The sequence below is a fragment of the Chiloscyllium plagiosum genome, unplaced genomic scaffold, assembly GCF_037043375.1.
Source record: "Chiloscyllium plagiosum isolate Xiang-an unplaced genomic scaffold, Cpla_swu_hap1 HiC_scaffold_36, whole genome shotgun sequence".
Lineage (NCBI taxonomy): Eukaryota > Metazoa > Chordata > Chondrichthyes > Orectolobiformes > Hemiscylliidae > Chiloscyllium > Chiloscyllium plagiosum.
This window is the reverse complement of record NW_028270174.1, coordinates 39,633,629-39,655,754: the sequence shown is the minus strand read 5'-3', so window position 1 is coordinate 39,655,754 and position 22,126 is coordinate 39,633,629. Positions and strand designations below refer to the sequence as shown.

Below are 22,126 nucleotides of genomic sequence, written 5' to 3'. Positions count from 1 at the left end.
ACTTGGATGCCTAACTCTTTATTGCTTCATCTAAGTTGTTGATAAATATGTTGAATAGTTGGGGCCCCAACACTGATCCTTGCAGAACACCACTACTCACATCCTGCAAATTGGAGTGCCTGCTCATTATCCCTGGTCTCTGGCTCCTGCTGTTTAGCTGATCTCCTAATCATAGAATGGTTACAGCATAGAATGAGACCATTTGACCCATTCAGTCTATACTGACTTTCTTCAAGATCAATTTAACTGCTCCTACTCCCTTCTTTTTCCCTGTAACCCCATCTAATAGCAGTATTCTACATCCCAAAATGCATAATGAGAAAAGGAATTTCCTAATGTTACCACTGGTTCTTTTGCTAGTAATCCCAAAATCACTACCCTCTGGTTCGCAATACCTTCACCAATGGGAACAGTTTTTTCTTATATACTCTGTCTAGCCTGCTTATGACTTTGAACATGTCCAGCAAATCTTTTCTCAACTACTCTTTTCCAAGTAGAACAATTCCAACTTTGCCAATCTAACCCTCTTTCCCTGTAACTGATGTTCTAAGTCTTACACGCATCTCTCTAAAGCCTTTGCATTCTGCCTAAAGTATGTTGCCGCAGCTGGCCATAATGGTCCACTTGATAGTGATTCAGTGTTTTATAAAAGTTCATCATGGTTTCTTTGTTTTTGTTTTGTGTTTGCTCACAAAACACGATCCCATGTGTTTTTAACGCTTTTCTCTGCCATCTTCAGTGACTTGTGTACATATGCCCTAACTTTCTCTTTTCCTTCAGAATTATTACTTTTGTGAGTTTTGATAAGATTTATAGCTCAGGTTGAGATTCTGGATGTAAGTTTGCTCACTGAGCTGGAAGATTCATTTTCAGACTTGCATTACCATACTGGGTAATATTATCAGTGAGCCTCTGGTGAAGCAGTGATGTTATGTCCCACTTTTTGTTTATGTGTTTAGGTTTCCTCGGGTTGGTGATGTCATCTCCTGATATTTTTCTCAGAAGGTGGCAGATGTGTCCAATTCGATGTGTTTGTTGACAGAGTTTCAGTTGGAATGCCACGCTTCGGAGAATTCTCGTGCATGACTCTATTTGGTTTGTCCTGGGTTTGGATGTGTTGTCCCAGTCAAAGGGATGTGTTGTCCCAGTCAAAGTGGTGTCTTTCCTCATCTGTATATAAGGATACGAGTGATAGTGGACCAAATCTTTTTGTGGCTAGTTGATGTTCAGGTATCCTGGTGGCTAGTTTTCTGCCTGTTTGTCCAAAGTAGTATTTGTTACAGTTCTTGCAGGAGAAAAAGAACAGGAAATGACATTAACAACCCAAGGAAACATAAATAGAAAGTGAGACATAACACCAGCACTTCACTGGCGGCTCATTGATGATGTTACCTAGTATGGTGACGAAACGTCTGAAAGCGAACTTTCCAGCTTAGCGAGCAAATTTACATCCAGAATTATTATTTTTATTTTATATTGCCTTTCCTTTTTTTAAAGACATAAATCATTTCATGCTTCTCTGCATTAATTTCACCAGCTTGTCTATTCCATCAGCTTGAGCCCATCCTCTTAAACTCCTCAGACTCCACACTACTTTCAGGTTTTGAGACTGCAAATTTTGAAATTGGGCACTGTGCCCACAAGTCAAAGTCATTGATTTAAACAGTGTAACCTTTCCAGTTCTGAATTGTGGAAATCCCAGTTGTCCCAGTGGGTGTATGCAACTCAGATTCAACACTAATAGCAATGCAACAAAGTAGAAATAGTAGGTGAACCCTCCTACTTCCAGTGCTGGCGAACTTGGAGACAGGAAGGGGGCACTTCAAGAGGTGCAATGGTGCTGTAGCTAAATACCTTTCTCACCTTTCTGCCTCCTCCATAATTAAGGTCTTGGTAGGAGGGCCCGAGAGTCAACGTTTCCATCCTGCCACCAATTAAGGATCACTGAGGGATAAACCCAACTGCAAGCAGGGCCTGTGATCGTGTGGGGTTCAGGACAGCTGTTGATCTCTGGGCTACTGTACAGTCTGGGTGGGGGAGGTTGGGCATGGTGGTGGGGTGGGGGATGGAGTAAGGGGGGGCGTTTGCGGGAAGTTCCTTTGATCAAAGACAGTCAGCACCAGATTGAAGGGGTATGTACCTCTCTCCATTTCTTCCAACTTCCCAGTTCCCCACTACCTGGAATCCTTAATCCAAGAAACTGACACCAGGATCTGCCAGTCGGTGATCAGCAGCTCTCACTAGATGGGATATTCATCTCCCTAGGGAGCTAATTCCAGGTGAAGGCCCTTCACTGCCCTTCATTTGACTGGCATGTGGTTTGACGTACCTTGCTGGGAGATGTGGCGCAGGTCTGTTACTGGCTCTCTACCTGGCAAGTGAGACCCCAGTTGTTTCACTAAATGAATGGGATTGTCTTTACAAATGTTCATATGGCTCTGCTGCTACTGTGTACAGTACTGCATCTGCATTTGAGCTTACACGAGAAGAAGGAATAATATCTACTGAAGATGAGGGTCATAGCCTTTGGCTGCTCCAGAGAAAGGACGGCAGGATGCATGACTGGGAGGTGAAACTGTAATCTTCAAAAGTAACTATGGGGCTAGGGTGCCTGGAGAACTTTTGGGAGCAGGGCAATACATTCTCACTGAGTTGTGGTTAATTAAATGTTTAGTTAATTATTTTGGCAAACAAAAATTCTGTTTCATATATTTATGTATCTATTTGAAAGATAAAGCTTCCATCCTTAATGTAATACTATATTCAGAAGAAATATCAGCAGAATTCAAGAGTCTGAGTTTATATTGTAGCAGGAAATTCTCTGTTTTGAAGTTGCCAGAGTGAAGAATATTAATTCATAAACAAATCCGATGTTTACATGATATTAGTTTCTTCCTATGCATGAAAGTTACAAGAATGAAGAGTATGGATACTTAATAACAAGGCCAAACAGTTACACCACTAAGACATTGAAGAGTGTGGGATACTTGGAAAGTAAATAGTTAAATAGGCATAACAGTGGGTGCAAGTTGGGATGGGAGATTGGGATAAATTGGATGTGGTAGCAGAGACAAGAACAGTGACTTGAAGGCATGATATAGATAAATGTCTACCCTCTCTCCCCCTCCACTCCAACATACAATTTGCCATAAGCAGTATACAATTTGTGCATAGTGGCTACATTTTATATCATCACTTACTTTTCCACTCAGGTTACAGTGTAGACTATGACTCACCAGGGCTAAAGGTACAAAAATCAGCTGGACTGATATTTTACACATTTAGTGTGTCCCATGTGCTGTCCCATTTGCCTATCACCATTATTTTGTCAGCCTGGTAGTTATAGTTTGTTGAGCTACAAATCACTTACTGTCAATTTGTTTTTTGGCCTGTTACTTATAAATTAGTTGATTCATTACATTTGACCTCTGATCTCCCAAGCTCCAATATTCCATCTCCCAATCAAGTGGCAGTGTTCTCGTCTGCCTGTGTTCCATGATTGCTTAAGGTTTCCTGGCTAGATCTGTTTCAAGTATTTTAAATGTTCTGTTCCTCAGCCACTTCAAGTTAACTTATTCACAGTACTGTACATGGGATCCATGACACTTCATTCAGCTGGTTTAATAGTGCAAACTATTCAAAAACGCTAGCTCAGAGTAAAAAAAATAGAATCGAAGAGATAGCAAACATGCAATTCACATGAAAAGACATTGATGGAAAATTCAGTTGCCTGAGAGTGTATTGTGGTTTATGTGGTTAGAAAAGGGGTAATTTGGAATTGAGGGAATGATACAAAATAGACAGAAAAGATAGTTTGCAGTGAACTAAGGGTCTAGAACCAGGGGAATAGACATAAGATCAACTGTAAGAATCCGGTTCTGGAGCCAGTCTTTGAATCAGAGAATGTTTTAAGATTAAACATTAAATTAGATGTGTGGATAAAGAGAAAGGATGTGCTGTATAAGGATCTGGGATAAATGTGGGTAGCTAAGTGTAGGAGTAGTTGTCCAGCAATTGAGCAACAGCACTGACCTATTGGGTTGACTGGCTACTTGTTGTGTCATAATTTCGACATAACTTTAAGTAAAAGGTTTGGGTGAATTGCTCATAATGAAAAGAATTTTAAGTCAAAATACACTTAATTATACTATGGAAAATCACAAAATTTTAATTAGTCTTTGTTTGATATAATGCTGACTGAAATGCATTATGTTCAAATATTTAATTATTTAAAACAAGTGTGCTAAGTATGATTCATTTTATTAGTTTTGCTTTGGTCAATGTTTGCTTGTGAAATTTTGTATTCATTAATGATTTTGGATTGTTCATTAAAGAAAATTAAATGCAGATTCATATCCTGCTGTAGAGAAATGGCAACCCAAGGCAGAATGAAAATTTAATCAGCTCTTGACCCTGTCAGGACAGAAAACTTTGAAAATCACAGTATCCCAGACCAATGATGTTTGAACTATGGTTTTATTTTTGTTTACTTTGTCCTTGCATATATCTTCTGTGACAGAATTAAAAAGCAAAACAGCATGGAAACAGACTGTTCAGTCCAATTAGTCCAGACTGACATGTTCCCAAACTAAATTTGTCCCAGCTGCCTGCATTTGGCCCATATCCCTCTAATCCTTTCTTACTCATGTACTTATCCAAATCTCTCTTAAATGTTGTAACTATACCTGCATCCACCGCTTCCTCTGGCAGTGCACTCTGTGTGTAAAAATAAAAAAAGCTGCCCCTCATGGCTTTTTAAAAACTTTCGCCTCTCACTTTAAAACTATGCCCTCTCGTGTTGAACTCCCCAATCCCAGACCCTTGCTATTCACCTTATCCAGACCCCTCATGACTTGATAAACCTGTATAAAGAACACAGTTAAAAAGCTTAAAATGCTTTATAAAATGCATTAACAAACAAAATTTGATGTTGTGTTTGTAAGCTATTTGGATAGATGACCAGGTGTAGGTTTGAGACACTCTATCAATGAGGTTTTGCACCTTTTACCTTTTGAGTTATGTTGCCAATTTTAGGTTGATAAGTACTCAAAACGTTTCACTCAATTATAAAAGTGGTTGCTTTCTAAGTTATGAAAAGAATGACGCTTCAAAAGTACTTCATTAGAATGACCTTTGACACTGTTGTCAGTTAATATTGGCAAAGTAAGGCATTGTTAGATGTTACTGATTGCTGAGATTGCCAGTTACATGTTGAAGATTGTTAATGAAGTAAATGCACAACAGATGCAGACTAAATTCAAGTTGCACAGGTGTCACATTTCAGCTTTTTAAAATCTCAGGGATAGGATGTGGCCTTTTAAGGTTAACAGTGGGAAAGAAAATTGGGCAAAGTTGGAAAAAATGGGTTGCTAAATCTTTATTGTCCATCACATACTATTATCAGAGAAGGATTATATCCTCAGTGTTTCCCTAGAATGTTTGGAAGCGTATTAACCAAGTTAACGTAGAAATGTTCCATTGTAGAGCCATGTTGCTTAATTTGTGTGTTAATTACAGATGATGCCTAATATTTTACAGTACGGGGCATCCCTATTAAGCATGATATTTGCCAAGTGCACGTGGTATTTCTGGATTACCCATGACTTGTTACACTCAATTTGAAATCACATTTATTTGATGTTGATGTTTCCCCATGTGTGAATCTCAAGCAGCAGAGATTCTTTTTCAAATGCAGAATTAAAGACAGAAGCCAGCAGATGGTGAAGCTGAATTCACAATTTCAAATATTAGTAGTTCAGGTTGACACTATGCATTCTCACAGTTAATAATTTGATAGCAATTCATAAATTAAAAAAGAATATTGTTGACTTTATATGTTCTGTTATAACCCAGGCTTTTTAAAGATACCATGCACATCTATGTGCACATTGATGTTTATCAAGCACATGGGAATGTAGGTGCACTTGCAAATTGACTTCTAAGAGACAAAAATAGAGCAATAAAACTTTAATAGCTTTTAGCCTGGAGATTTTGTATTATAAAATGATGGGGACAATCTTGAGGCATTATTGGCAATTCTATTTTCTAAATAAGCAAAGCATGTCAGACCATGCCCTTTTGATTTGGGAAATGATTGAATTCCTTACAGTGTAGGAACAGGCCCTTTGGCCCAACAAGTCTACACCAACCCTCCGAAGAGTAACCCACCCAGACCCATTTCCCTCTGACTAATGCACCTAACACTATGGGCAATTTAGCATGGCCAATTCACCTGACGTGCACGTTTTTAGACTGTGGGAGGAAACCGGTGCACCCGGAGGAAACCCACACAGACACAGGGCGAATGTAAAGACTCCACACAGACAGTCGCCCAAGGCGGGAATCAAACCTGGGACCCTGATGCTGTGAGGCAGCAGTGCTAACCACTGAGCAACCATGCCGCCCCTTGTGCTATCAGATTCCATAGCTAAAAATCTAGTATTTTTATTTAATTTTATCTTGCATAATTAATTGTTATGCTGGGTTTCACAATAGCAGCATTCAGAAGAAACAAAATCTGACCTTACTGAAGGTCATTTTACTGAAGTGATGAATGATCCTTTAATTCTACTTGGACTCTTGTATTTTATGCAGATGAAAAAATATTTTGAATCTATCTAACCTTTGGTAAATAAGTCAAAAGTGAAGTGTCAATTTTGTTCTATTATAATACATATATTCGCAACCTGTGTCTGATTATCCATGTATGCTATATAAGTATAAAAGTATAAAAAGGGTAGCGTGGTGGCTCAGTGGTTAGCACTGCTGCTCACAGCGCCAGGGACCCAGGTTTGATTCCAGCCTCGGGCAACTGTCTGTGTGGAGTTTGCACATTCTCCCCGTGTCTGTGTGGGTTTCCTCTGGGTTTCATCCCACAATCCAAAGATGTGCAGGTCAAGTGAATTGGTAGTGCTAAATTGCTCATAGTGTTAGGTGCATTAGTCAGAGGGAAATGGGTCTGGGTGGGTACTATTCGGAGGGTCAGTCTGGACTTGTTGGGCCGAAGGGTCTGTTTCCACACTATGCAAAATTTAACACACTTTTTCTACTCCTTGACAAACATTCAATCCCCATTCAATTTAGAATTACCTTTGTACTTCCCTCAGCATTAAACTGTGTTTTAGATTCGATTCCCTAGTGTGGAATCTGTAAGGAGAGAAAAGAGCTGACGTTTTGAGCCTAACTGACCCTTTGTCAAAGCTGTGAAACGTCAGCTCTTTTTCTCCTTACAGATGGTGCCAGACCTGCTGAGATTTTCCAGCATTTTCTCTTTTGGTTTCAGATTCCAGCATCCGCAGTAATTTGCTTTTATCCACATTCATAACATGATGCTCAATACTTAGACATTAGGAAATACCAGGCTAGTTTACTTGATAAAGTTTATTCTACATTTTGTATAACACAGTATCTAATTTAGGTTAAATAGAAATTCTGAAGATGAAAGAAGAAAATTCTAGACAACTGTTATTATGGTTATGAGAACTGTAATTCATTCGTCAATCATAGTCCAAAAATAAAATATATTCAGATGTGCCATTCAGATTTTTGTTTGTTGATTGATAAGTTTTGATTTAAGTATTATAGAAACAAAATTGTTTAAGCTGTAATTGTGCAGTTTGTGAAATTACAAGTAGCATTTGGTGAAAAGAAAAGCCTAGTTAAGAAACCTAAGAAGGTTTCTTAACTAATTATTTTGACACATTTGTACAGGGGATCTGAGTTGGCAACACATGCTACAGCTATCTTTAGGAATATTTGACATTGAATGTGATTTATGTCAAACCTTTGTCTGCAAGTGTGCATTAGATTCCTTTTGCAAAACGGCATATTATACCATGTCTTCTGATGTAAAGTATATCCATGTGGTTCCCTCACTTACTACGAATTCATTTAAAACACTTTTTTTCGTCCCCTTGTGTCACATACACATATTGGCCTAGATTTTACAGTCAGCTGCAAACCAATGATGCTTCTTGTTTATTACACTGATGGCTTCCCATGTGGTTTATGTAAACCTTTGACCAGGACAGCATTGAGGCTCGTCAATGAAACAGGCACCTAGAAAATGGTTAGGCAGAAGTAACATCAATTTCTTTGCTGAGAAAATCCATTTGACAAATAAATTACAGATTTTTTTGAAAATAGCAGGTAGATAGAGGACATCCAATGGATGTAGTTTACGTGGATTTTTGATAAGGTGCTATGAAGCAAGGATGTCAGTGGAACAGGCAGATCTGTGGGATTTCCCTCTTTGCCTGCTTGGGTGTGAGTGCAGCAAAAGACTAGCCTGCAAAAAGACACTTTCAGCCCCTTCCATCTCCTGACAATGATGGCCTAGCTAAATTTCATTATTGTACCTCTAAATTTTTAGCAAGTTGCAAAGAGGGTACATGAAGCACCCTTTTTGTTAGTTTCTCATTACTACAGTTGGATGCTCCTCTCAACTGGAAGGCTGAAGCTGGTTTGCTGTCATTAATTGGACAGGAAACTGTCTCCATTCGAATTAAGGGGCTGCCCAGGTCAAACTTTTATTGAGTTACTGTTTTCCGCAGTGGCCAGTTTGGGACCTGGTACTATCCCAGCTCCTGTTTCCCCATCGCCAAAGCAACAATTCAGCCTGAAGGTTCTATAGAGCTATACTGACAGGTTAAGTGAGTGGGCAAGAGCATGACAGATGGAATGTACATTGGGGAAATGTGAGGTTATTTACTTAGGTAAGAAGAATTAAAAAATGTTTTTAAATGGAGAAAATCTATTAAATGTTAGTGTTCAGAGGGCACCCTAGGTATAGGAACACTGAAAGCTAACAGGTAGGTATAACAATTAAGATTGCAAAAAGATATGGTGTCTTCATTGCATGAGTGTTGGGATGAGGATGGAAAATGTATAAGAAAGTTTTGCTGCAATATTCAAGAGCTTTGGCAAGACCATACTTGGAGTAGTGTGTGCCATTTGAGAATGGATTTTCACTCATGAGGCAGAAGAGTAGAAAAATTGTTTTTAAATGAATTAAATCTATTAAGTGTTAGTGTTCAGAAGGTACGCTTGTAAAGAAACACTAAAAGTTAAAAGATAGATATAACAATTAGGATTGTAAAGAGACTTTCACTCCCAAGGCAAATTGCTCAGGTAAGGCAATTTCTTGGTTTAAAAGTCTTGGTGCACCCAATGTTTTGCTCTGTGTGGTGGAGATGGTATAGAGTCAGGCTCAGATTGTAAACAGCCATGGGGTCAGGCAGTCTGGTTGAAAGGCCTTGCTTGATTCTTGAGAATTAATCCCAATCGTTCTAGCAGCTTTTAGGTATCATGGATGCTATTCCTCATGCTCCCTAACCCTCTACTTACCCCCCTGCTGTCCCCATGAGACCTCAAGGCAGAAAGGTTGATTCCTGGCACTCTTTTATACCTGGTTAAATATCCCCACTTTCAAATGCAGGTGGAGGGAGGACACGAAGTTCCACCAACAGAGTCGAAACCAGGGTATATACAAATGATTTAAATCCAAGAAATCAAAATAAACAAAGATGAATGTAAGGGGGAGTAGAAAAGAGATGGCAGTAAAAGAAAATAAGTTTTTAATACTCAAAATTATTGAATTCTCAATGCAATAGCCTCAATATAACTGTGTCAGGAAGAATGCACTGATTATTAAGTCCCAGTACTTCACCAGTTGCACAGTTAGTAAAAATGTGTTGATTTAATTATCAAAATGGCAACTTGCTTTTATTTTGTGCAGTTATCCAGAATAGAAGAAGCATTTATCAGGCTTCGTTAATAAACTGAAATAATGTGCTTATTGTAAACCAAATGTATTTACCACTGTTTTAAAAATGCAACTATGACCCAGAATTAAGGCTACATTTCCTTAATCCTAAACACAGATTTAATCTCACAACACAAAAGTTAAATCTCTGCAAAGATGACTTTTTTCAAAAAGATATAAGTGATTATCAACTCCTGTTGGCCAAAGATCCAGGAATAAAGGCTGGAATGTACTGACTTTGAACATCCACTGGATTTCTTGCTGATGAAACTGAATTCCTGATGGTCATAGACTGATGGTAGCTGTCTAGTTCTGATTGCAGGCAAAAGTAAGGACTGCAGATGCTGGAAATCAGAATCCTGATGAAGGACTTTTGCCCGAAACGTTGATTTTCCTGCTCCTCGGATGCTGCCTGACCTGCTGTGCTTTTCTAGCACCACTCTAATTTAGTTCTGATTGGAGTCAACTTGGATTGAGTCTCTTCGTCTGCCTCTTCACGTTTACAAGGTAGTCAGAAATATTGGTATTTGAAAACTCCATAGGTTTCCCAGTATCTTCTACTGAAAAAGTGATACCAGGAATAAGCCCTGCAGCTTGTGAGATGTTTTATTTACTGATTCCTGATTCTGTAAAACAGAATATTTTTTTAAAGTTAGGTTTTCCAGTAATTAAGGCAGTAATTCCTATCTAGTTCTTCTGTTAACAGCAAGTGGCTTACAACACGTATGAAACTGCCTTTATGCTTGTAGAATTAAATTTTCAGTGAATAATATCGATAATGATGTTTAAAATTAATTTAAACAATCAAACCTTAACTATTGACTGGAATTAAGTCAATATGTACAGCAACTTTGTGGCATTGCTGAGGGTTTTAGTGCCAAGTCTCTTAGTGAGGTACTGTTATGGCACAGCCTGTAGGGCAATCTGACCTCAGCTGTTATGGTTGCTCCAGATAAATGGTGTGTGCTGTTAGTTCTTCGTTATTCTCCATTCAAACTTTGGGCTTTGTTATCAGATAAAGGGAGAGATGGTTTATTGGAACTAATTTTTTGACTGGAATTTTAGAGATGTAATTTCACTGTTGGAATTAAAACTTGAAAGTCATTAATTTTGAATGTTGCATCATACAATTAGTGGACAAAGAGAATTGAAAAAGTATGTTATTTATTGTGTGTGAGAGAGAGAGTGAGTGAGAGATCATCTACAGCCAAATAAACAAGAAGAAATAAGGCTTGCAGACAGCTGTTGGTTTAATGTTTCTTGATAGTGAGTGATACATGACCAGGTTCTCCCGTTGAAAAAGAGGGAGAAAAGCAGTTCCTATTTTCCAATTAATTATTGGAGAAAGGTCAAAGTGGATCAAAGCAGCTGACAGTTGTGCACTTCCCAAACAGATTACAGTTCACTATAGTCAGTGGGGTAAAACAGCATCACACCCTGGGAAGGGTGTCTAAAAGGAATAACAAAAGTTTTGAAGATTTCTTGAGTAAATCTCTACCAATGGTTAAAGGTGTAATACGCATCTAAACAGATCCAAATCGTCCTGTTCACTTCCTGGACTGGACTGATTCTATAAATGACCTGATTGATTCTAGATTTGGTGGAAAGTCAGCCAGATTCCAAATTTTGATCAGACCATTGTTGAAATCTGTATCTATTGATGTTGGACAAGAATAAATAAATGTCTCTGTAATATAAAAGGTAAAAGCTTTCTGAAGAATGTAGAATCAAAACATTAATCTGTCTATTTGTTGTTGTGTATTGACAGTATTTTCTATTTAATTTTGTTTTGAGAACAAGTCAGACTTGACAGTGTTGTCCACTACTGCTGACACTCACTGTGAAGGCTGGCACATTAAAAGTGGGCACTTGAACAAGATAATGGAACACATCTGGACAATGTACATCAGCAAAAAGTAGTACTTCCATTAGAAGAGAAATGTGGGACAATATTTGGAGTACATTTAGATATAAGCTGAAAAGACAAAGAACAGGTCATAAAAATACACAAGTAATTGGTTTTTGCATTTCAAGTATTTGATACTGATATCAATCTGATTAACTGGTTTAGTTGTAATTTTCAACAGAAATACAAATTGAAATAGCTTTATTTATTTTAAAAAAGTATAAATTCCATGGCATTGATTAGAATGGTTTTACTGTATTTTGAATTTCTTTTGTGTTGTATATTTTGATCAGGAACCAGGGTATTGGCAGATACTGATGTTATGAGCAGTTATTTTGACAAATTCACCACTTCAAAGGATCACTTTAAAGTTATTTTAGTCACTGATTTTCTCCTGAACAGGATACATGCTAAATTTGTGATATCATGCTTTTGATTGCATTAGTTTGTGAGCATGTTGAATTTTGCTTAAAGCAAAATATAATGAGTACCAGATCTATTAATCAAAATACAAGGATCACGAGTTACTATTTTAATTCCAGCGAAAGGTTTCCTCCATTGGCTGTGAACCAGGTCTGATTTGCTTTGCTGTTCGGCATGTTAAAAATTGTTACACTTGTTTATGATCTCTGGAGGGAAACATGGTTCTCTGGTGATGATTTTTGCATATCTGTTCATGCGAGCTTAATGTAAAGGCTGTGAATTGTATAAATGTTACCTCAGGCTTCACAGGGAGTGTGCATGTGCAAAGGAAAAGCCAATATCCTTGTAATTACAGAAATTGCTGCCCCATTTAGGGTTATCCCGGGATCAGTAGTTTCTTATTTGTGGCTTGAGACCACCATCTGGCATTTGTGAAGCCGCCTCACCTCCATCACAGTCTCTATTACCCTCTTACAGTCAGCTGTCTGTCACGGATTGAGGATTTGAAATGACTGTGCCTCTGTAACTACAGTATCAAGTATTGGATATGCTTGTCTTGCTCTCAGTATGCATACTTCATTTGTTACCCATCACTTTGTCTGCATGAGCAGCTCCTGGAGTGAGAAAAGAATACATGCTGTTTTTCCAAGAAATTTATATTCGAGCCCCACCATTGAAAGGAAATGGCAGCAAAGGGGAATTGATTTTTGCTTTTAAAAGCTATATAAAGGTGACATTAGAGTGGGCTAGTTTGCTAGCGTCAGTGCCAGCATTGGTATGTGGTGATGCTGGCAGAACATGCAGAGGTGAGGAATACAGCTTTAAATGTTAAGACTTAATAGACTTTCTATGGAGCATGTGCTGTCATGTTCCTGAGATAAAAGTCCAATATCAAGCTACATTTGGACAGTCAAATATTACACCTCCCATATATGTTGAAAGAGGGACTGAAATATTTTGATCTCTGACCATATCATGGCAATCAACATTGATAAGATCCAACATTGAATCATGAATACTTATTCTGCATCTATATCTCTCCTGTACTATCATTAGTGTTTCCTTTGTGTTTTGTTCTGGTCACTTTCATCATCTATTCCACTTGCTCCACCTCCTCCTTTTTCAACAATATTAAAGCTATCATTTTCTAACCCCTTAGGTTCAAAAGAGTCATATGAGAGTTATAACATTAACTCTGTCTCTCACAGATGCTGCCAGACCTGCTGAGTTTCTCCAGCACTTTGTTCTTAATTTAGATCTCTAGAATTTGCAGTACTTTGTTCTTAATCGAATTAGCTGCACCAGCTCAGCTTTCTGTAAGATTTAACAGCACATGTTTGACAACAAAGACGTCTATAATATAACAAAAGTCCTCGTATGCAGAGCAGTTGTTATCATGGTATTCCATTTCTACCATGAGTCCTGGATTGTGTATTATAAAAGAAATAGAGAAATTTCCCTAACAGAGACTCTGGCATCCTCCAGATTAAATGGGATGACCACTGAACGGATGATCATATCTTTCTTGAAATCAGCTCCACAAGCATTCAGTCAAAATCTTTGAAAACTGGACTGAATGGCTGCAAAGCATCTTCACCTGCAGAATCCTGTTTTCCCAACTTTCAACTGGTCTGCATTCCAGAGGAGGTCAAAGAAAGCATTGCAGTAGTTGTTCTGAATCTCTTCTTGAAGCGTGGCTGCATTGACATAAATGAATGGAAGGAGCTTGTTGCTGATTATTCAAGATGGTGGCAATTTTTCGAATAGCTTTCATGTTGCATCATTCTTTGAGTTACAATATCTTAATAATGAGGAAGAGTGGTGGTACAGAAAGAAAGAAAAGAAAGAAAAGGAACCAAATCCTTCAGTCCAGAACACATGTGCCCAAAAGATCAGTGGGCCAAGAATTGTTCTGTTCAGTCACACAAAAACCCACTTCTGAGACTTGCAACCCTGAATAGATGTTACCTTTAAATTGAGGGACAATCAGCAATGATGAATCCAACTCAACAAGAGTAGTATGAATCAAATATTTCTCACTAAAATACCTACACAGAAACTGGCCCAAGTTGCATCACATGAATGATGAAATACACTTTTGTACACATAGAGTTACATAGAAAACTTGTGGAATTATCTAAATATTTTATCGTTAACATAAAATGATAAAATTGAGAATCAGGCACTGTAAAGCACTTTGAATTATCATGGCCTGCTCCTTGGATGCTGCTTTTCCAGTACCACTCTGATCTAAACTCTGGTTTCCAGCATCTGCAGTCCTCACTTTTGCCTAGGGCACTATAAATGTCAATTTGTTTTGAAATACAATGTGGCTGCTTATTTCCTGAGACTGAATTGAAATGTACTGCATAAATTTCTTCGTGTACTACTTCTCCATTCTTGACCTGTTGGATCTTTACTGCAGTCACCAAAAAACAGGACTGGGATTCCAAAGATCCTCCCTGGCTGCCTGCCTGCTGTTTGACCTTGAGAGAGAGATTTAATTTTTTTTAGTTTAGATGAGATTAGATTCCCTTCAGTGTGGAAACAGGCCCTTCGACCCAACAAGTCCACACTGACCCTCCGAAGAGCTTTTCCAAACATTTCTATTTTTACCTCAGATATTGTTGCTGAAAAGTCTGTAATAATTAATGAACATCCCCACATCTGACTTTATAGTTATTGATAAGCAGGTGAAGATGGTTGGGCCTAGAACAACACCCTGAGGAGCTCGGGGCTATGATGATGCAGTGATAGTATCCTTAGCTGTGAGCCAGAAGGCATGGGATCAAGTTCCACCTGTTCCAGAAGTGTCATAAAACATTTCAGTCGGTTGATTTTAAAAAAATCTGTCCTGAGGAAGTCATGTGATGATATCTTTGGACTGAGATGATTGACATCTGAGATCCTTTGTATGATACCAGTCATTGGACAGTTTTAGCCAGCGCGGACTCCAGGTTTAGCATGGACTCAGACTTCCAGCCTCAGTGTGGACTTGGACTCCAGGCCTCAAAGTGAAGCCTGGAGTGATCTGGGTTGGAGGGACTTTTATTCTGACCTCTTATTTCTCTAGTTTTTTAATTTATTGCTGGACTTTTTATTTCTTCATTTTTCTAATTATTTTCCCCCCAAATAATTTGTACTTAAGAATCTGTACTTATGTACCTTGGTACCTAAGATGGCACTTTAAGTAGCAATTTGTAAACTATTCAGTACATGCAGGTACATGTAACAATGAAGCTAATTATAATTCCAATTCTCTCAAAATACCCCTGTCCACAACAGATGCTCCATTCTCCCTCTGTCATCTACTTTTGAGCCAGTTGGTGGTGGAAGGTTGCTTTCCAAACTGGAGGCCTGTGACCAGTGGAGTGCCACAAGGATCAGTGCTGGGTCCACTACTTTTCATCATTTATATAAATGGTTTGGATGTGAGCATAAGAGGCATAGTTAGTAAATTTGCAGATGACACCAAAATTGGAGGTGAAATGGACAGCAAAGTAGGTTACCTCAGATTACAACAGGATCTTGATCACATGGGCCAATGGGCTGAGGAATGGTGATGGAGTTTAATTTTGACAAATGCGAGGTGCTGTATTTTGGGAAAACAAATCTTAGCAGGACTTATACACTCCCCACTGTAGAGGAGACCGCATTGGGAGCAACAGATACAATAAATGATATTGGTGGATGTGCAGGGAAATGTGCGGTCTCCTCTACATTGGGGAGACTGGACGCCTCCTAGCAGAGTGCTTTAGGGAACATCTCTGGGACACCCACACCAATCGACCACACCGCCCTGTGGCCCAACATTTCAACTCCCCCTTCCACTCTGCTGAGGACATGGAGCTCCTGGGCCTCCTTCACCGTCGCTCACTCACCACCCGACGCCTGGAGGAAGAACTCCTCATCTTCCCCCTCGGAACACTTCAACCCCAGGGTATCAATGTGGACTTGACCAGTTTCCTTGTTTCTCCTTCCCCCACCTCACCCTAGTTCCAAACTTCCAACTCAGCACTGTCCCCATGACCCATGTGGGCGGCACGGTGGCACAGTGGTTAGCACTGCTGCCTCGCAGCGCCAGAGACCCGGGTTCAATTCCCGCCTCAGGCGACTGACTGTGTGGAGTTTGCACGTTCTCCCCGTGTCTGCGTGGGTTTCCTCCGGGTGCTCCGGTTTCCTCCCACAGTCCAAAGATTTGCAGGTCAGGTGAATTGGCCATGCTAAATTGCCCGTAGTGTTAGGTAAGGGGTAAATGCAGGGGTATGGGTGGGTTACGCTTCGGTGGGTCGGTGTGGACTTGTTGGGCCGAAGGGCCTATTTCTACACTGTAAAGTAATCTAATCTAAAGTAATCTAATCTAATCTAAAGTGATGGAATGTCTCATTAACAGTGCTATCAAGCACTATTAACCCAATAATCTGCTCAAAGGTGTTCAGTTTGTCTTTCACAAGGCCACTCAGTTCAAGACTATGCTTTATATGTTTGTAATAACAACATTTTATTTTTAAAATCCAATCCTTTTGCAACAAGCACCAGAATTCCATTTGCCTTTCTTATTATATGTTGCACCTGCATACCACTTTCTGCGATTCATGTACAAAGATACCCAGATCCCTCTGCACTAACGCGCTTTGAATCTACTTTCCCATTCAAATAATAATTTGCCCTTTTACTTTTCCAGCAAAAATGGCCAACCTCGCAGTAATCTACATTAAACTCTAGCTGCCAGACTCTGGCCTATTCTCGTAGCCTATCAATATCCATCTCTAAACTCTATCTCTTCATCACAGCCTAATTTCCCACCTATTTTAGTATCATCCATGATTTTTTCTATTTTATACATATTTTATACATATTTGTAAATAGTTGAGGTCTGAGGACTGAACACTGCAGCTCGTTACAGTTACAGTCACTAGTTACAGTTCGCCATCCAGACAAGGACACATTTATCCCAATGCTCTGCTTTCTATCAGTCAGCCAATCTTCTATCCAAGCCAGTACTCTACCCTTAATGCGCCGAGATCTAACTTTCTGGATCAGTCCTTTATGCGGCACTTTGCCAAATGCCTCTGGAAGTTACCACATTCAGTGGATCCCCATTATCCAACTTGCTGGTGACATCCTCAAAGAACTCCAGCAAATTTGTTAAGCGTGACTTGCCCTACTTGAAACTCTGCTCACACTGATGAATTGAGGTTGGGTTTTTCCAAGTGTTTAGTTATCTCCTCCTTCATGATTGACTCCAGCAATTTCCCCATTACAGAGGTCATACTAACTGCTCTGTAGTATCCCAATTTTTGCCTATCTCCTTTTTTGAATAAGGGTGTCACCAAGTTTGTTGCTAATCCACTGGTACCTTTCCAGAATCCAGGGAATTTTAGAATATCGTAACTAATGCATCCATTCTCTTTGCTGCCGCCTCCTTTAATATCATAGGGTGAAGACCATCAGGCTCCTCAGACTTAGCTGCCTTTAATCCTATCAGCTTATTTAGTACCTCCTTAGTTATAATAATTTCACCAAGTTCCTCTGTAGTGAATGCAGTTTTTTGGGGAAAAATTATCATCTTCCACTGTGAAAACAGATAAAATATTGGGTTAGCACCACTGCCATTTCTGAGTTTCCCAATATTACCTTGCCATTTTCAATCTTTAAGGGCCAACATTTACTTTCACTATTCTCTTCCTTTTTATATACTTACAGAAGCTGTTGGTATCAGTGCTTATGTTTTCCTCTAGTTCCCTTTTGTAATTCATCGGAGCTCTTTTAGTAACTCTGCTGATGTTTAAAGTTCTCCCAGTCCTCTGAAGTGCCACTGATTTTCTGATTATAATCCATGCTTCTCTACACCCACAGTACTTCATGAGCAAGAACAAGATTCAGACCAAAGACATTTTTCATGGAATGTGACCATCATTGGCTATGCCTGCATGTATTGCCCAGCCCTAATTGCCACTGAGAAGGTGATGGTGAATTGTCTTGAACAGTTGGAATTTATCTGCTTTAATACACCTTCAGGCCACTTAGGAAGTGAGTTCCAGGTTTCTAACCCAGTGGCAAGGAAGTATTGGTAGCACATTTCCATTATTAGGATAATGTGTGGCTTGGCAGGGAATTTGCAGATGGTGGTATTGCCCTTCCATGTGGTAGAGTTTGTGAGCCTTGAGGGTGTGTTTCAGAAGATTTGGCAAGTTGCTGTAGTGCATCTTGAAGATGGTACATGCTTTTGCCACTGTGTACCCCTGGTTAGAGACAAAAAAACTGCAGGTGCTGGAATTCAAAGTAGACAAACAGGAGGCTGGAAGAACACAGCAAGCCAGGCAGCATCAGGAAGTGGAAAAGTCAATCAACATTTTGGGTACAACCCACTTTGTCCCTCTGATGGCAGGAGTCAATCTTTCAAGAGTTCATTAAGTGGGCTCCTTTGGCCTGGTTTGTATGAGTTTCTTGAGTGTTGTTGGAGCTGCACTAATCCAGGCAAGTTGAGGCTATTCCATTATACTCCTGTCTTGTGCCTTGCAGATGATAAACAAGGTTTAGAGAGTCTGAGGGTTAGTTGTGAACCTCAGAATTCCCCGCATCTTTTTCTCATAGGAACAGCATTTATGTAGGTAAAAACAAGGACTGCAGATGCTGGAAACCAGAGTCTAGATTAGAGTGGTGCTGGAAAAGCACAGTAGGTCAGGCAGCAACCGAGGAGCAGAAAAGTCGACGTTTCCTGATGAAGGCTTTTGCCCGAAATGTCGATTTTCCTGCTCCTCGGATGCTGCCTGACCTGCTGTGCTTTTCCAGCACCATTTTAATCTAGACACCATTTTAACCCTACTGCGAATCCTCTTGCAAAGATGCCTGCCTTGAAGAAGTTTTCCTCTTCTCTCTACAAAAATCTCAGTGAGTCTCTCTATCACTGCAACCTCCAGGTCATCTCCTCTGCCCTGAAGCTCTCCAACCATGTCCTGAAACAGACTCGCTACCACAGCCACATTTGCTTTCTCAGTGCCTGCCTCCGTAACCAACTTATCCCACACGGTCTCCGGACCACCTTTAAACCAGCAGAGTTCGGAACCGAACCGGACAACCAGTACAGACTATATATGCAAAAGCACTAGCAACGGTTCTCCTTCCGGATCCTCCACTCCACCCTCGCAGCAATGCGCTGGCACCTAACCTCTCTACAGTCAGCCCTGCCTCAGCTGAGGGCCACATTCTCTCAGAATTGCAAAGGACCTCTACTGTACTATATTCTCAGAATAGCTCTATTCCTGATGAAGGGCTTTTGTCTGAAACGTCGATTTTCCTGCTCCTCGGATGCTGCCTGACCTGCCGTGCTTTTCCAGCACCACTCTAATCTTGATACCATTTATGTGTCTGTTGCAGTTAGGTTTGGGTCAATTACAATGCCCAGGATATTGATATTGGGGAATTTGGACATGATATCACAAGTGAAGATGGGTACATTTGGTTTTTTTCTGTCTGGCACTTAAGTGCATGAATGTTGAACAGCCTTTGCACAGAAAGAGCTTTTGTTGTGTATATATCAGAGCTGCATCTGACCTGGGAATGTGAGTCTTCTTACTTCTGTGTTCTATAAATATTTTCTAAATGGAGAGTCTGAGCCACTTCTGTGTAAGTACAATTCCAGAGTGTGCACAGTTTACGCTTGTATCACTTCTGCCTTATCTTGAACTCCAATTTCCCCTCAAGGGAAAGTCTGGCCCCAAGTATATTCTTCTGTGATTGAATTGGAAAACTGTCTAAGCATTTTTGAAATTTGCCAATAAAATACCACTTTTTTGCAGAATTGTCAGATTTTCTTGCCCAACTATACTTGTAACAAGGCTTTAAATCAGTTGTTTTGTCCCTCAGTCTACCATGGGACTGTGGCTCTGCTGCTCTGTAATGAATAGGACAGTATCTCTTTGTTTGACGAGCATAATCTCTTTCTTTCTAAACTGTTAAAACGTCAAATACAGATGCCCACAACAATCCTTGTGTCAGGAATCTTTGAATTCACCAAAAATATTTTCTTTACTACTTGTAAATACACTGATATTTCAACACTTTAGTTTATTTAAAGCAGTTTTTTTGTGTAATCCTTGCAATGTTATTGATCATTTTACTTTAATTTGTCAGATACATTTGAATTTGACCCTGACACTAGTGTGAAAGGTTGGTGTCATGATGTAATTTCTGGTATTAAGGTTACCAAGTACAGGACCATTGAGCGCTAGAAGAAATGGAACTTTGCAGATATCAGTAACTGACATGAAGTTATCACTTCTTAGCAATTTAATTACACTTTTAAGGCTTTGAAGATCAGTTAATAATTGGTTTATTTCATGTCAGGAATACATCAGGAACAAGTTATTTATAATCCTTGATGATTAAAAAATGGAAGATATGATCCAAGCTTCAGGGTTTTTATATGCTTGGTGGATATGATTTTCTGTGAATCAGTGTTTGTACTGGAGCACTTTTCCAATTTGCACATCCAAAATCACTAAAAGGAAACCTCACCTCAGATGTGACCTGAGTCAGATAGACAGAAAAACTCCTGTACTCTTGCAATAACATGATAGGGATGCTCTGCTGGGGCTGATATTCTATCTGTGGAAGTTGACATCTTTCCATAAGACTGTCTTGAGAGCACTTTGAACTAATATTCCAATTTACAATCAGTTTGTGTTTAGCACTGTGAAACTGTGTCCACTAGAAATTAAATTTGAGATTGTCCATATTAATTTCATGTCAGATCCCTAGAACAGACAGACCTGGTTGTCAGGCATTGTACAGGTGAAAGAACAGTTCTGCTTAGCAACTGCATCTCCTGTACAGTGTTCTACTGACCCAGTCCTTTCAGAAAGGGATTGTCAGGATATTTGTGCGAATGAGAAAGAGGCAACTAAGGATTGTGAAAAAAATACAGTTTAGGATTAAGGCAAAATAACTGTTATCCAGTGGAATAGACTGCCATCTAGTGTAATGAATGTGAACTCATTGAAAATATTCAATAAAAGACAAGGCCAGAAGTCACACGACACCAGCTTATACTCCAGCAGGTTTATTTAAAATCACAAGCTTTTGGAGTGCTACACCTCCGTCAGGTGACTTGACCTGATGAAAGAGCAGTGCTCTGAAAATTTGTGGTTTCAAATAAACCTATTGGACTATAACCTGGTGTCGTGGCTTCTGACCTTGTCCATCCCAGTCCAACACCAACACCTCCACAATAAAAGACAGATTTATGATTGAACGTAGAATGCAAAGATGTGTGTTTGACCTGAAAAGGTGAGTAAAAATGGGCTTTGTGAGTTTTGTTCATGGCCTAAGGGCAATGTTAATGGGCTGGCTTTTTTTCATTCTGAAGTTCTTAACTTGTAGATTTTCCATCAAAATGATGGTCGCTTCTGCTTTATCCCACAATTCCCAGCCCTGCCTAGACTTTATCCTACAGTGTAGAACAAACAAAAATGCATGTGAAATTTTTATGACGGAAGGAGTTTACCAGCCCCTCTGTTCGTTAGGCATCCGAAAAAATGTCAAAGTAGGTTGGGCAGAAAGGGGAGGTCTTCCTCCTGTAATTGGTAGTATCAGCATTTGGGAAGGTGCTTCATGTCACACCATTCAGAGGTTAATTAAGTGATTTTAATGGCCAATTAAGAGCTCTTCTCACTGCTGGTATTTTACCAACACAGGAAGACATTGCACTACTTAGGGAAATCACCGTGTTATTCCTGGCAGCTGCCCAGCAGTGCCTTGAGTTTAGAGAGTTCCTAGTTGGTCACTCTTTTGGCCCAATGGCAGTGCTCTCATCCACCCCTTCCTGGTTCAAAGGTGCCACATGCCCTCACCAGCTCCTCTTATGAAGGCTTAGTAAGCTATCGTGGTTTTCTCTCTTCCCTATTTATGCTTATGGAGGTCAGTATCTCTCCATGACTTCTGGGTACAATCTTAGCTGTGTCTACGTCAGGTGGTGCTTCTGAGCTGCCGGCTCTTCAATTGACTGGCAGATTCTGGGAGTTGGCAGCCAA

The 22,126-nt window shown here is 39.7% G+C and overlaps 1 protein-coding gene across 8 annotated transcripts in view; it reads left to right on the top strand.

Moving 5' to 3' along the window:
- Positions 1 to 22,126, top strand: part of afg2a (AAA ATPase AFG2A) — a 578,508-nt gene that overhangs the window by 163,833 nt on the left and 392,549 nt on the right. The window contains exon 15 of one of the 8 annotated variants that reach the window (XM_087980100.1): positions 9,882 to 11,150. The exons of the other annotated variants lie outside the window; for them this stretch is intronic. Within the exon in view, the coding sequence (XP_087836226.1) occupies positions 9,882 to 9,887 (6 nt within the window). The 3' untranslated portion in view covers positions 9,888 to 11,150. Of the gene's footprint in view, positions 1 to 9,881; positions 11,151 to 22,126 lie in introns of those variants that run through there. 8 annotated transcript variants of the gene reach the window in all.